General features: G+C 40.4%; 1 protein-coding gene across 1 annotated transcript; it reads right to left on the reverse strand.

Annotated features, from left to right (window-relative positions):
- Window positions 1-14,483: 14,483 nt before the first annotated feature.
- On the reverse strand, window positions 14,484-14,723 carry COX7B2 (cytochrome c oxidase subunit 7B2). Its single transcript, XM_068975723.1, has one exon. It carries the CDS (start codon window positions 14,721-14,723, stop codon window positions 14,484-14,486), a length of 240 nt encoding a protein of 79 aa, XP_068831824.1.
- Window positions 14,724-16,054: the final 1,331 nt, after the last annotated feature.

Consider the following 16,054-nt stretch of genomic DNA (forward strand, 5'->3'; position numbering starts at 1 on the left):
ATTCATTAAAAGGCTGATATAATCCTCCTTCTCACCCTCATCAATACTTCCATCACGCATTTATTCATTTAACTTGTTAAAAATTCATAATTGCTTATTAAGCATTTAGCATAACCCATTAGCAAACAAAACTTGTAAATCAGGTATTATTTTCCTCAGCTTTATAATAAGGAAATTAGGAGTCAGAAGCCAGACAGCTAAGGGGCAGAATTACGCTGTGAATACAGATCTTTCTGAATTGGAAGTCCATACTATTTTAGGAAGTTGCTTTTTATGCAAGAATCTAGAAAGAAAAATATTTAAATAGAGTGACAGAACATTGTTTTCAAAACTGTATTTTTATTTCTGTATTGGTATCACATTTACCATTTAAATGTCCTCATTTATGAAGTAGTTTTAAAACTCTTCCAAATGTATTATCTAATAAAAATATCTGTGTACTTTTTGTTGGTAGTGGTATATTTGTCAGACACCCATCAGTTATGGTTGTGTCTGATTGGAATATCTTTCATTTCAAGAAAATGTGAAATGTTTCCATGGAGATCAGCTTGAGATAGCCCAGTGACGAACTTCTTAGCTGTAATTTCGCATTGGTTTCTATGGTTTCCAGATAGGAGAAGAAAATGAAGTTGCAGATTTTTTTTGGGGGGGGGGGGTAATGTAAAAGGTTATTGGAAAATTACAGATAACTGCTCAAATTAATGTACCCCCCCCCACTAAGGAAAGCAACTGCTGTTATTGCAAAACGTGAAAGATTTTATGATGTAGGTCGAACATCTATGCTATTTTCTATGCTTGTAACAAATGAGGAACTAACATGATACTTAAACAATTCTAAATTTAGCAGAAATTTCCCTTAAAAGGGGGAATTTTCTACTGAAATCTGTTTTAACAATGGCTGTTAAGAACTAGCTTGTCATCTCCACTTCATTTTTTCTTACGTCACATCTTTGAAGATGGCACACACTGCATCTGTTACATCAATTAATGATGTGAGTGAAAATTTTAGCACAGAGATATCTCTTTACTTATTGTTTATACTTTTTGGATAGCTTCTGTCATTTCTATTAATTAGTAAATGCTGGACCTCATATTCAAATCACATTAAAGTGGGTGCGTGCACATAAATTAGACTGATCACACACACACACACCACCCTTTCAGTCCTGTTCTCCAGCCTGACTCTAACTTACCAATTTTCCCAATGGCTGGCATGCAGCCACTCCAGTTATTTATCAATTTACCATCATCTCAAGGGATGAGATCAGGGTTGTCTTTTCTTAGAAGCATGTGAAATTCTAATGGGACAGTAGACCAAAGGCCGAGAGATGTGGGTTCTATCTCTATCTTCAATTTTGGATGACATCCAAATTTAACCAACCCATGGCTAATCACGGGTACATTTATTCAATAGGATACATGACAAGCTTATGTATTCTATAAATTTCAAATAAGAAAAATATTCAATGCTTCAACAACTATAAGAGCATGTAGAAATAGAAAGCTTTAATTATTCTAGCTTATTATTCATACTTGAGCCCAGTATCAAAGTATAGTCTTACTAGCCCAGTTTTTCAAAATAAAGAGAGAATGTGTCTGAATGAAGTTCTCCTCCTTTGATGGCAGCAAGCAAATATATTCAGTAATTTCCAAGTAATATTTTCCTCATAATAATATTTACAAGACGGTGGAGTAGAAGAATGTGTGCTCATATTCTCCTGTGAGAACACAAAAATTGCAACTAGCTGCTGAACAGTCATCAATAGGAAGATGTTGCAACCCACCAAAAAAAGATACCCCATGTCCAAAGACAACAATGAGACAGTAGGAATCACATTAAAAGGATGTTAAAATCAAACCCCATACCCACCAGAGACTCTTGGAGGACACAAACAAAACCTCATACGCACCAAGACCCAGGGGAAAGGAGCAGTAACTCCCACAAAAGACTGAGCCAGACTTGCCTGTAAGTGTTTGAAGGTCTCCTGTGGAGGTATGGGTCAGCAGTGGCCTGCCACAGCACAGGAGAACTGGCAACAGCAGTCCTAGGAGGGTCGGTGTGCTGGCATAAGTCCTTTGGGAGGAGGGCGCCATTAGCCCTACCATAGAGCCTGAAGCGCTATCATAGAGCTGCTAGGTGGGAAACTCATAAACTGGAGAACAATTATACTAAAGATGTTGTCACATACCTGGAGTGACAGGCAAGTTGGCTTGGATTATAAAATGAAGCAGAGTAAGGGTTAACAGAGCTTTGCCAAGAGAACACCCTGGTCATAGCAAACCTGCGCTTCCAACAACATGAGAGCTGACTTTGCACATGGACATCATTAGATGGTCAATACTGAAATCAGATTGCTTATTATCTTTGCAGCTGAAAATGGAAAAGCTCCATACAGTCAGCAAAAAACAAGACCTGGAGCTGACTGTGGCTCAGATCATGAGCTCCTTGTTGTAAAATTCAGACTTAAATTGAAGAAAGTAGCAAAAACCACTAGGCCATTCAGGTATGATCTATATCAATCACTTACGATCATACAGTGGAAATGACAAATAGATTCAGGGGATTAGATCTGATAGACAGAGTGCCTGAAGAACTATGGACAGAGCTTCATAACATTCTAAAGGAGGCAGTGACCAAAATTATCACAAAGAAAAAGAAATGCAAGAAGGAAAAAATGGTTGTCTGAGGAGGCCTTACAAATAACTGAGAAAAAGAAGTGAAAGGCAAAGGAGAAAGGGAAAGATATACCCAACTGAATGCAGCATTTGGGAGATAAGTAAGAAGAGATAAGAAAGCCTTCTTTGGTGAATAGTGCAAAGAAATAGTGCAAAATAACAGAGTGGAAAAGACTAGACAGAAATAGCAAGGATCTAACAGAAGCAGAAGAGATCAAGAAGTGCAACAATGCATAGAACTATACAAAAAGGTCTTAATGACCCAGATAACCACAATGGTGTGGGCATTCACCTAAAGCCAGCCATTCTGGAGTGTGAAATCAAGTGGGCCTTAGGAAGCATTATTATGAACAAAGCTAATGGAAGTGATGGAATTCCAGCTGAGCTATTTCAAATCACAAAAGATGATGCTGTTAAAGTGTTGCACTCATGCCAGCAAATTTGGAAAACTCAGCAGTGGCCACAATACTGGACAAATTCAGTTTTCATTCCAATCTCAAAGAAAGGCAATGCCAAAGAATGTGCAAGTGAAAGTGAAAGTCACTCAGTCATGTCTGACTCTGCAACCCCATGGACTGTAGCCTGCCAAGATCCTCTGTCCATGGAATTCTCCATGCAGGAATACTGGAGTGGGTAGTATATCCCTTCTCCAGGAGATCTTCCCCATCCAGGAACTGAACCCATGTCTCCTGTATTGCAAGCAGATTTCTTATCATTTGAGCTACCAGGGAAGCCTAACAATACTGGAGGGGGTAGGATATCCCTTATCCAGGGGATTTTCCCCACCTAGGGTTCAAACTAGGGTCTCCTGCATTGCAGACAGATTCTTTAACAGCTGAGCCACCAAGAACGTTCAATCTACCTTAACAACTGTGCTCATTTTACATGCTAGCAAGATAATGCTCAAAATTCAAGTTAGGTTTCAACAGTAGGTGAACCAAGAACTTCCAGATGTACAAGTTGGATTTAGAACAGGCAGAGAACAAATTGCCAACATCCGTTGGATCATAAGAAAAGCAAAGGAATTCCAGAAAAAGATTAACTTCTCTTTCATTGGCTAAACTAAAGCCTTTAACTGTGTGGATCACAACAAACTCTGGGAAATTCTTAAAGAGATGGTAGTAGCAGTCCACCTTACCTGCCTCCAGAGAAACCTGTATGCAGGTGAAGAAGCAACAGTTAGAACAGACATGGAACAACAGACTGGTTCAAAATTGGGAAAGGAGTTTGTTAAGGTTGTATATTTTCACCCTGCTTATTCAACTTCTATGTAGAGTACATCATGTGAAGCACCAGGCTGGATGAATCAGACGGTGGAATGAAGATTGTCAGGAGAAATATCAAAACCCTCAGATATACAGATGATACCACTCTAATGGCAGAAAGCAGAGATGAACTAAAGAGCATTTTATGAGGGTGAAAGTGAAAATATTAGTCACTCAATTGTGTCTGACTCTTTGCAACCCCATGGACTGTAGCCTGCCAGTATCCTCTGTCCATGAATTCTCCAGGCAAGAATACTGGCATGGGCAGCCATTCCTTTCTCCAGGGGATCTTCCCACGCCAGGGATCAGACCCAGGTCTACCGTGTTGCAGGCAGATTCTTTACCACATGAGTCATCAAAGAGGAGAGTGAAAAAGCTGATTTAAAACTCAACATTAAAAAAACTAAGGTCATGGCATTCGGTTCCATCACTTCATGCAAATAGATGGGGAAAAAATGATAACAGTGGCTGATTTTATTTTGTTGGGTTCCAAAATTACTGTGTATGCTGACTGCAGCCATGAAATTAAAAGACGCTTGCTCCATGGAAGAAAAGCTATGACAAACCTATTAAAAAGCAGAGATATCACTTTGCTGATGAAAGTCCATACAGTGAAGCTATGGTTTTCCAATAGTCATGTATGGATGTGAGAGGTGGACCATAAAGAAGGCTGAGTGCCAAAGAATTGATGTTTTTGAATTGTGGTGCTGGAGAGAACTCCAAGAGTCCCTTGTACAGCAAAGATCAAACCAGTCAATCCTAAAGGAAATCAACCCTGAATATTCATTGGGAGCCCTGATGTTGAAGCTGAAGCTCCAATGCTTTGGCCACCTGATGTGAAGAGCTGACTTATTGGAAAAGACCCTGATGCAGGAAAGATGGAAGGCAATAGGAGAAGAAAGCAGCAGAGGATGAGATGGTTGGATGGCCTCACCGATTCAATGGATGTGAGTTTGAGCAAACTCTGGAAGATAGTGAAGGTCAGGGAAGCCTGGAGTGCTTCAGTCCATGGGGTCTCAAAGAGTTGGACATGACCTAGCGACTGAACAAAAACAGCAACATTTTAATAATATAAATTAATCTTCCAAGAAGTGTATGTGATACTATAAAAAAATACATTGTGGCTGAAAACTTTATAAATGTCTTCAAAAGTTAGTTTTAGGACATGTGAATAATAAAACAGCCTGAATTTGATGTTTTATGTCTGATCAGATTATAATAATCCAGTGGGAAAAGACAGAAATAGCAAAAGATTCAATATTTCAATTTCTTGTAAGAGACCAGTGGTCACAAATTTTAATACGACTGAGCGACTTCACTTTCACTTTTCATTTTCATGCATTGGAAAAGAAAATGGCGGCCCACTCCAGTGTTCTTGCCTGGAGAATCCCAGGGACGGGGGAGCCTGGTGGGCTGCCATCTATGGAGTCATGCGGAGTTGGACATGACTGAAGTGACTTAGCAGCAGCAGCAGCAAAGCTTATTTATATGTATGAAAGTGAAAGTGAAGTTACTTAATTGTGTCCAACTCTTTGCAATCCTATGAATGGTAAGCCTACCAGGCTCCTCCATCCATGGGATTTTCCAGGCAAGAACACTGGAGTGGGTTGCCATTTCCTTTTCCAGGGGATCTTCCCGACCTAGGGATTGAACCCGGATCTCCTGTCAACTAAAGTTCGTCTAGTCAAGGCTATGGTTTTTCAGTAGTCATGTATGGATGTGAGAGTTGGACTGTGAAGAAGGCTGAGTGCCAAAGAATTGATGCTTTTGAACTGTGGTGTTGGAGAAGACTCTTGAGAGTCCCTTGGACTGCAAGGAGATCCAACCAGTCCATTCTGAAGATCAACCCTGGGATTTCTTTGGAAGGAATGATGCTAAAGCTGAAATTCTAGTACTTTGGCCAATTCATGCGAAGAGTTGACTCACTGGAGAAGACCCTGATACTGGGAGGGACTGGGGGCAGGAGGAGAAGGGGACGACAGAGGATGAGATGGCTGGATGGCATCACTGACTCAATGGACGCGAGTCTTAGTGAACTCCCGGAGTTGGTGATGGACAGGGAGGCCTGGCATGCTGTGATTCATGGGGTCGCAAAGAGTTGGACACAACTGAGCGACTGAACTGAACTGAACTGAATTCCTGCATTGTAGGCAGACGCTTTAACATCTGAGCCACCAGATAAGTCCATTTATGTGTATAGACATTCTTTAAAATAAAATTTAAAAGTATGTATGCATGTGTGTATATCGATATAGATGTGTGTCTATATCTGTATAACTAAATATGCACACTCCACAACCCCACACATACACATTCCCATTTATGTGTGCCCATACTTATATATGCATACATAAGCCTAAGAGATAGGCTTTCATTCTCCTTTCAAATTAGAAAATATTCAAGGTGAACATAAAGTAATTGCCATTTTAAAATATAGTATCCATTGCATACCTCATGTATTCCTTATACCTGCTTCCTTGTTGATATGTGTGTGTGTTTGTGTTGATACGTTTTGGACACTCACTCGTGTCCGATTCTTTGTGACCCCATGGACTGTAGCCCACCAGGCTCCTCTGTCCATGGAATTCTCCAAGCAAGAATACTGGATACTGGAGTGTGTTGCCATTTCCTCCTCCACCTTGTTGATATACTCTCTTGATAATGTTTTTCACCCCCATGGTTTTCACAACAATCTGATAACTCCCTATCTTCTCTAGCTCCAGCTTGAGTCCTTCTCTGGAATGTCCAAGCCATACACTTTAAGAAACACTGAGAGACAGTGTAACTTGGAAGTAAAATAACATATTCTGAAGTTTGACTCCAGGTTCCACTGTTTACACATTGTAGGTTTGGGAGTCTCATGTCACTTCAAAATCTAGGATTTATAGGTTCATAAGCCATTTGAATGAGGAAGAAAGAATTCAGATCTGGTTCTACAAAATATGTTGGCCCTACCTGAAAGCAGACAGCTTCAGCAATATAGTTTAATTACCAATTGTCCCTGAAGAAGGGAAATCTTCTTGGTAGGTAGTACATGAACTAGAACACAGAGCTGTTGCTTAGCTGGAGGTACAAGTGTACACCTGGTCATGGATACCACCTAATGGTTTGGTAAGCTGGTCAGGGAATTAGAAGCAACACTATTGGAAAATTGGTGACAAGTCTGGGAATGGATTATGTAACAGATTTCTCTAAATGAGCACAGAATAGGAAGATATTCAGGTCCCATATAAATGCTCACCAAAAAAATGCTTATCAGAAGTTTATCTATCTTAATGCTCAGGTGGACAAGATGATCCCTTCTTGTGGCTATCACACTCAGCCACCCTGTGCTTTCACAGTGGCTCAGAGACAAAGTGGTCATCACAGCAGGTAGGGAGACTGTCTGTGCTCAACAACGTGGACTTGCACTCATCAAGGTTAGTCTGGCTATAGTCACTGTTGAGTGCCTGATCTATCAAATGAATAGACCCACACTGCACCTTTACTGGACACTAATTCCTTAGAGGAAAGGAAGGAGTCAGCTAGCTATCAGTGCTAGGTTGTTTTCATTAGACATCTTCATCATGAAACAGGCAACATTTTGTTCTCATTTGAATACACACTTACTAACAATGTAAGTTTACCTCTTCTCCCTGTGACTTTTCTGTGAATACCATCATCCATTAACTTACAAAATGTCTTACTTAGTACCATGGTATGTAACACAGCACTGATTCTGACCAAGAAGCTTACTTTACAGCAAATGTAGTATAGTAATGGGTTTATGCTTCTGGGAGTCAGTAATATTACGTTTCCCATCACTTATGAAATGGTAATGGGACACTTTTGAAGTGTTAGTGACTGAAACAACTGGGCCACACTATCTTGCCAGATGAAGTAATGTCTCCCAAGATGCTGGACTTGCTTTAAATAACCAACAAATATACGGTACTATTTCCCACAGTTGAGATTCACAGGCCTGGAAATCAAGAGGTGGAGATTAGAGTTGCTTTTCCACAATCACCCCTAGCATTACACTAGAGAAGCACTTGTTTCCTGTCCCTGTAACTGTAGAGTTTTGCTGGTCTAGAAGTCTAAGTTTCCAGTAGAGATCACAGCAATGGTTCCACTAAACTGGAAGTTGAGGGTGCCACCCTGCCACAGATAAAGGGTCTTTGTGGTGTCTTCTTTTGAGGATAGGATTAGTGTATTAGTTTTAAGAGAGACAGTTGTATTGTGTTAGGTGAAAGCTTATTTTTGCTACTGTCTTTATTTGAAATACAAGTACTGCCATGAACGGCAAGTTGACAAGTGGTGGATTATCATAGCTTTTTAAATGTCAACTTAGCTAGGATTGAACTTTTTCCAGAATTCCCTCCCGTCTATGGTTTCAGGTTAGGACTGGCTACAAGAGAGAGAGAGATGCATGAGATAGGGTTAGTAGATGTGAACCAGCATCCATTTTACACTTGGAAGATGGGTGTAGAGAAAATCCTGAATGATGATGCTGTAAAAGTGCTGCACTCAATATGCCAGCAAATTTGGAAAACTCAGCAGTGGCTGAGCAAAATGGCTGTCTGAGGAGGCCTTACAAATAGCTGTGAAAAGAAGAGAAATGAAAAGTAGAGGAGAAAAGGAAAGATATAAGCATCTGAATGCAGAGTTCCAAAGAATAGCAAGGAGAGATAAGAAAGCCTTCCTCAGCGATCAATGCAAATAAATAGAAGAAAACAACAGAATGGGAAAGACTAGAGATCTCTTCAAGAAAATTAGAGATACCAAGGGAACACTTCATGCAAAGATGGGCTCGATAAAGGACAGAAATGGTATGGACCTAACAGAAGCAGAAGATATTAAAAAGAGGTGGCAAGAATACACAGAACTGTACAAAAAAGATTTTCATGACAAAGATAATCAAGATGGTGTGATCACTCACCTAGAGCCAGACATCCTGGAATGTCAAGTGGGTCTTAGAAAGCATCACTGCAAACAAAGCTAGTGGAGGTGATGGAATTCCAGTTGAGCTATTTCAAATCCTGAAAGATAATGCTGTGAAAGTGCTGCACTCAATAAGCCAGCAAATTTGGAAAACTCAGCAGTGGCCACAGGAATGGAAAATGTCAGTTTTAATTCAAATCCCAAAGAAAGGCAATGCCAAAGAATGCTCAGACTACAGCACAATTGCACTCATCTCACACGCTAGTAAAGTAATGCTCAAAATTCTCCAAGCCAGGCTCTAGCAATACATGAACCGTGAACTTCAGATGTTTAAGCTGGTTTCAGAAAAGGCAGAGGAACCAGAGATCAAATTGCCAACATCTGCTGGATCATGGAAAAAGCAAGAGAGTTCCAGAAAAACATCTATTTCTGCTTTATTGACTATGCCAAAGCCTTTGACTGTGTGGATCACAATAAACTGGAAAATTCTGAAAGAGATGGGAATACCAGACCACCTGACCTGCCTCTTGAGAAACCTGTATGCAGGTCAGGAAGTAACAGTTAGAACTGGACATGGAACAACAGACTGGTTCCAAATAGGAAAAGGAGTACATCAAGGCTGTATATTGTCACCCTGCTTATTTAACTTATATGTAGAGTACATCATGAGAAATGCTGGGCTGGAGGAAGCACAAGCTGGAATCAAGATTGCTTGGAGAAATATCAATAACCTCAGATATGCAGATGACACCACCCTTATGGCAGAAAGTGAAGAACTAAAGAGCCTCTTGATGAAAGTTTAAGAGGAGAGTGAAAAAGTTGGCTTAAAGCTCAACATTCAGAAAATGAAGATCATGGAATCTGGTCCCATCACTTCATGGGAAATAGATGGGGAAACAGTGGAAACAGTGGATGACTTTATTTTGGGGGGCTCCAAAATCACTGCAGATGGTGATTTCAGCCATGAAATTAAAAGACGCTTACTCCTTGGAAGGAAAGTTATGACCAACCTAGATAGTATATTCAAAAGCAGAAACATTACTTTGCCAACAAAGTTCCATCTAGTCAAGGCTACGGTTTTTCCAGTAGTCATGTATGGATGTGAGAGTTGGACTATAAAGAAAGCTGAGGGCCAAAGAATTGATGCTTTTCAACTGTGGTTTTGGAGAACTCTTGAGAGTCCCTTGGACTGCAAGGAGATCCAACCAGTCCATCCTAAAGGAAACCAGTCCTGAGTATTCACTGGAGGCACTGATGTTGAAGCTGAAACTCCAATACTTTGGCCACCTGCTGCAAAGAGCTGACACATTTGAAAAGACCCTGATCTGGGAAAGATTGAGGGTAGTAGGAAACTGGTCGACAGAGGATGAGATGGTTGGATGGCATTACCGACTCAATGGATATGAGTTTGGGTGGACCCTGGGAGTTGGTGATGGACAGGGAGGCCTGGTGTGCTGTGGTTCATGGGATTGCAAAGAGTCGGACACGACTGAGCGACTGAAGTGAAGTGGCCCTGCACTGTGGCAGCTTGCGTATGCTGTTACTGATCTTCTGGCTTGATTGATAAGAAACAGCACCTGGGCCTGTAACTACTTAAACACCTGCCTGTTTTTCTCCAGCTCTTTGAGTCCTGGGCCAGGTGAATGTGCAGTTCCACTGTGAAGGGCTCTAGCTTCTCCCATAAGGCATCCTTCTCATTTCAACTTAGAGACAGTAAGAAAGAGGCACAGTTTCCAGTTTATAGCCATGGTTCCAGTGCATCCTTCTCAATTACTGTTGGCCCCAGCACTCCCTTAATTGATGTTTAGCTTTCCTCCTTTACTGAGAACTTGTTGAGTACCAAAGACAACAGCCGTGTAAAAACTTCTCTTCTAGCTCTAGAGTCTATACTATTCACACTGCTTCTGTCTCTCTGATTCAATCCTGATATAATCATTAATAGTGTGAAGAATATACAAAACTTTCTACATATGATTAAGGTAAATGATAGAAAAAGGAACATATAGAAAGTTTATATACACAAAAAAATCCAAACACAAAAAGCTAACACAAGATGTTTAACCTCATCAATTATCAGGAAAACATAAAGTATGAGCTATGATTTCATGCTCATCAAAGTAGAAAATATTAAAATGTATGAAAACTCTAAGAGTGAGTTTGGATGTGAAACAAGAAGTTGTACATATCATTGCTTAGAATGTAAACTAACCACTTTGGGGTTACATTCGTTTACATTAACTTAGTAATACTAACAAAACTGAAAATGGGCATTCCTCAAAGACCTATAAGCAACATACCTCGGAAAGATTCTAGAAAACCCTCAAATAGTAATAATGGGGAAGAATGTGTCCTTTATCCAGAGAATAATGATACTAATATGTATTTGAGCTTGAGGAACAGTACACTTACCTTGGAGCTGATCATCCAGGAGTAGGAGGTGGTCTAGTCACTCTAGTAAGAGGTAGGAAGTCTCTCATAAGATAGTTTCAGTGATGCTTGCCTTGAGGCAATCATGCCCTTGTAAATTTCCCTCCCCTTCTGCACGGCCTTGATTTAGTGTTTCACTTCTAATAAACAAAATATGGTGCAGGTGATGGAATGGTACTTGAAGATTAGGTTACAAAAAGACTGAAGCTTCTGTCCTGGACACCCTCTCTTATTCTGTTACATTGTAAGCTCTATGGAGACCAACAGGACAAGAAACTGATGTGTCCAGCCACAGTCCAGTCAGGCCCTCAGACCAGTCAACAGCCATATGAGTGAATTTGGATATGGATCCTCCCTCAGTTGTGTCTTAAAATAATAGCAGCCTTGTCTGATACTTTGAAGAAGTTTAGGATCCTGGACCTGGGATATCCAGCTAGGTCATACCCAGATTCTTGACCCACAGCAACTGTGAGATAAAAAATGTTAGTCGTTTCAAATCACTAAATTTTAAAGCACTTTGTAAAGTAGCAACAGATACTAATAAAATCTCCAGTAATCACTGCAAACCCACAGTGGTAAACAAATGCATTATTTTCAGACTAAGAAGGACTTTGAATTATCTCAAATCAGTCATTAATTCAACCAGTAATTAAGACCTAATTTATCAGGCCCTGTTGTAGGGTCAAAGTTATGAAAAAAAAAAAAAAAACAAGTTCCTAAACTATGCTTTTATGGAGTTTTATACACAAGAGAAGACTCTACACATGGACATCACCAGATGGTCAACACCAAAATCAGACTGATTATATTCTTTGCAGCCAAAGATGGAGAAGCTAAGCAAAAACAAGACCAGGAGCTGACTGTGGCTCAGATCATAAACTCCTTATTGCCAAATTCAGACTTAAATTGAAGAAGTAGGGAAAACCACTAGACCATTCAGGTACAACCTGAATCAAATACCTTATGACTATACAGTGGAAGTGAGAAATAGTTTTAAGGGCCTAGATCTGATAGATAGAATGCCTAATGAACTACGGATGGAGGTTCGTGACACTGTGCAGGAGACAGGGATCAAGACCATCCCTATGGAAAAGAAATGCAAAAAAGCAAAATGGCTGTCTGAAGAGGCCTTACAAATAGCTGTGAAAAGAAGAGCAGCAAAAAGCAAAGGAGAAAAGGAAAGATATAAGCATCTGAATGCACAGTTCCAAAGAATAGCAAGGAGAGATAAGAAAGCCTTCCTCAGTGATCAATGCAAAGAAATAGAGGAAAACAACAGAATGGGAAAGACTAGAGATCTCTTCAAGAAAATTAGAGACACCAAGGGAACAAACAAACACACTAGTATTTAGTTACATTTATGACTAGCATATTCAAAAGCAGAGATATTACTTTGCCAACAAAGGTCCATCTACTCAAGGCTATGGTTTTACCAGTGGTCATGTATGGATGTGAAAATTGGACTGTGAAGAAAGCTGAGCACCAAAGAATTGATGCTTTTGAACTGTGGTGTTGGAGACGATTCTTGAGAGTCCTTTGGACTGCAAGGAGATCCAACCAGTCCATTCTGAAGGAGATCAGCCCTGGGATTTCTTTGAAGGCAATGATGCTGAAGCTGAAACTCCAGTACTCTGGCCACCTCATGCGAAGAGTTGACTCATTGGAAAAGACTCTGATGCTGGGAGGGATTGGGGGCAGGAGGAGAAGGTTATGACAGAGGATGATAGATGGCTGGATGGCATCACTGACTCAATGGATGCGAGTCTGAGTGAACTCCCGGAGTTGATGGACAGGGAGGCCTGGCGTGCTGCAATTCATGGAATTGCAAAGAGTCGGACACGACTGAGCAACTGAAGTGAACTGAACTGATAAACAGACAATTAATAATAAAATACATCCTATGTGTCAGATGATGAAAATCCTATAGAGAAAAATAAAGCAAGTAGACAGAATAAACAAAGCCTGGTCTAAGCAGGGTTTGCAATTTTCAAAAGTGTAGTCAGAGACCTTCTCTGAAAAGACAGTATGCAAACAAAACCAAGAAAATGTGTGATGGAGTGAGTCATACAGGGTCTGGAGGAAATGTGTTCCAGGAAGAGAGAAGAGCAAATGCAGAAGTCTTGATGCAGGGGTGAAACTGAGCAGTGCAGCATCGAAGGGTTCTGGGTACTCTGGAGGGAAGGGGGAAGCTGCAGGGTTTTGAAGAAAGGAGTAATATCACTGTGTTCTGATTTGTCACTCAGTCGTGTCCGACTCTTTGTGGCCCCATGGACTGCAGCCTGCCAGGCTCCTCCATCCATGGGGATTCTCCAGGCAAGAATATTGGAGTGGGTTGCTATGCCCTCCCCCAGATGTTCTTGACCCAGGGATTGAACCCAGGTCTCCTGCATTGCAGACAGAGTCTTTACTGTCTGAGCCACCACAGAAGCCCAACTAGACTAATGTTTTAAAATGATCATTCTTGCTGTTGTCCTTAAAACAGTGTGTGACTGGGTTGGGGGGGTGCAGGGCAGGCTTGGGGGTCACCAAGTGTAAAGAAAAGGAGACAGGCTAGGAAGTTTTTATAATAACCCCAGTGAAAGTATGTTGGTTCAGATCAGGGAAGGAAAAATGGTCAATTATGAATTGTTTTAAAGTAAGATTTAATAGGATTTGCCAGACAATTAAATTTGTAAAGTGTATGTGTGTGCTCAGATGCTCATTTACATCCTACTCTTTTCCGACCCTGTGGACTGTAGCCCAGCAGGCTTCTCTGTCCATGATATTCTTCCAGCAATAATATGGGAGTGAGTTGCTATTTCTCCCTCCAGGGATCTTCCAGACTCAGGGATGAAACCCAAGTCTCCTGCACCTCCTGGATTTGGCAGGGAGATTCTTTACCACTAGTGCCACCTGGGAAGCCCCTTTGTAAAGTACCTATGTATGTATATCTGCTGAAGGATATGTAAATTATTAAACCAGAAAAGTACATGTTTCATTAATTCCACTTTCAAATATTTATTCTTCATAATGCCCTGGAATCTATACATACCACTACTGCCTCGCTTTCACGCACAATAATGACTATTTTCAATGATTTTTAAACAGTTTCACATGCATTTTATTTCTTCAATTATGCTATATTTTAATGAGCAGCAGAGTGCTTAAAGAACAAGTTGACCTTGAAACAATTCTGTTTTACAGTAACTGTTATGGCTACTCTTCATTCCACTCTTGTGGGGCGACTCTGCCAACAGGGGAGCGGCCCCACTGTATGCCAATCTGTGTGACTAGAAATACCCATGTAACAAGACAGAAAGAGGTTCCAGTGACTAATAGGATATCACCGTATTTGTCATGAAAATCTGGTGAGTGTTTTGAGTGACTCTGTCTAATTTGTTGAATCCTTCGGATCCTGAGACTACTTAGTGCATTTCTGACCAAGGGAAACATCATGAAGGTAGGACGGAATTGAAGTTGATTGAAGCTGCCGGTTTATTTCCTTCCGAAGAAACCTGCAAAAACAAAAAATGGACAATGACATCGGACCTATATTTTGTTCTTCCCAGTTTGAAGGTTTTACCCACACTATCTCCTGCAGTGTGTTCAGGGAGCTGAGTTTTGATATCATGATGTCTGGATCTGAGTCTTAGCTCTGACACTGACCAGCCATATGAACTTGGGCAGTTCTTATAGTTCTTTTTGCCTTAATTTCTTCAACAGCAAACTGAGACAAAAATGTCCAGCTGATAAAATGGATTAGATTTCCAATATGCCACACTAGTCCAATGACCTGCCTATGTCTACAGTAAAACTCTAGTTTCAGTCAGAATTACAAGGCATTCACAAGTATGTCATATCTCATTTTTTCTTGCTCCTTTCCTCTCTTCTAAACCTCCTCCTCATTTCTTCACCTCTACCTGTAATTCTTGCCTTGCACTTTCCTACAGGGCAACTTCTATTTACCCTTAAATCCTGGTCTAAAAGCCATCGGTTCTATGAAGTCTTCTTGAAACCCCTCTAGGCTGAATAAGCCCCTCTTCTCTGGGCTTCTACACGTCTTACAACCCTTCTTTCATACCATCTGGCATGATGAATTGGTTTAATCATTTTAAAAAACAAACTGAATCAATATAGTGAAAATGAGCATATTTACCCAAAACAGTCTATAGATTCAATGCAATCCCTATCAAGCTACCAACAGTATTTTTAACAGAGCTAGAACAAATTATTTCACAATTTGTATGGAAATACAAAAAACCTCGAACAGCCAAAACAATCTTGAGAAAGAAGAATGAAACTGGAGGAATCAGCTTGCCTGACTTCAGGCTCTACTATAAAGCCACAGTCATCAAGACAGCATGGTACTGGCACAAAGATAGAAATATAGATTAATGGAACAAAATAGAAAGCCCAGAGATAAATCCACACACCTATGGACACCTTATCTTTGACAAAGGAGGCAAGAATATACAGTGAATTAAAGATAATCTCTTTAACAAGTGGTGCTGGGAAAACTGGTCAACCACTTGTAAAAGAATGAAACTAAAACACTTTCTAATACCATACACAAAAATAAACTCAAAATGAATTAAAGATCTAAACGTAAGACCAGAAACTATAAAACTCCTAGAGGAGAACGTAGGTAAAACACTCTCCAACATAAATCGCAGCAGGATCCTCTATGACCCACCCCCCAGAATATTGGAAATAAAAGCAAAAATAAACGAATAGGACCTAATTAAACTTAAAAGCTTCTGCACAACAAAGGAAACTATAAGCAAGGT

Source organism: Capricornis sumatraensis, chromosome 7, assembly GCF_032405125.1.
Source record: "Capricornis sumatraensis isolate serow.1 chromosome 7, serow.2, whole genome shotgun sequence".
Classification (NCBI taxonomy): domain Eukaryota; kingdom Metazoa; phylum Chordata; class Mammalia; order Artiodactyla; family Bovidae; genus Capricornis; species Capricornis sumatraensis.

Bases quoted from the DNA above. Each gene is read 5' to 3' on its own strand.
- COX7B2 (XM_068975723.1), bottom strand. From the start codon at position 14,723: ATGATGTTTCCCTTGGTCAGAAATGCACTAAGTAGTCTCAGGATCCGA.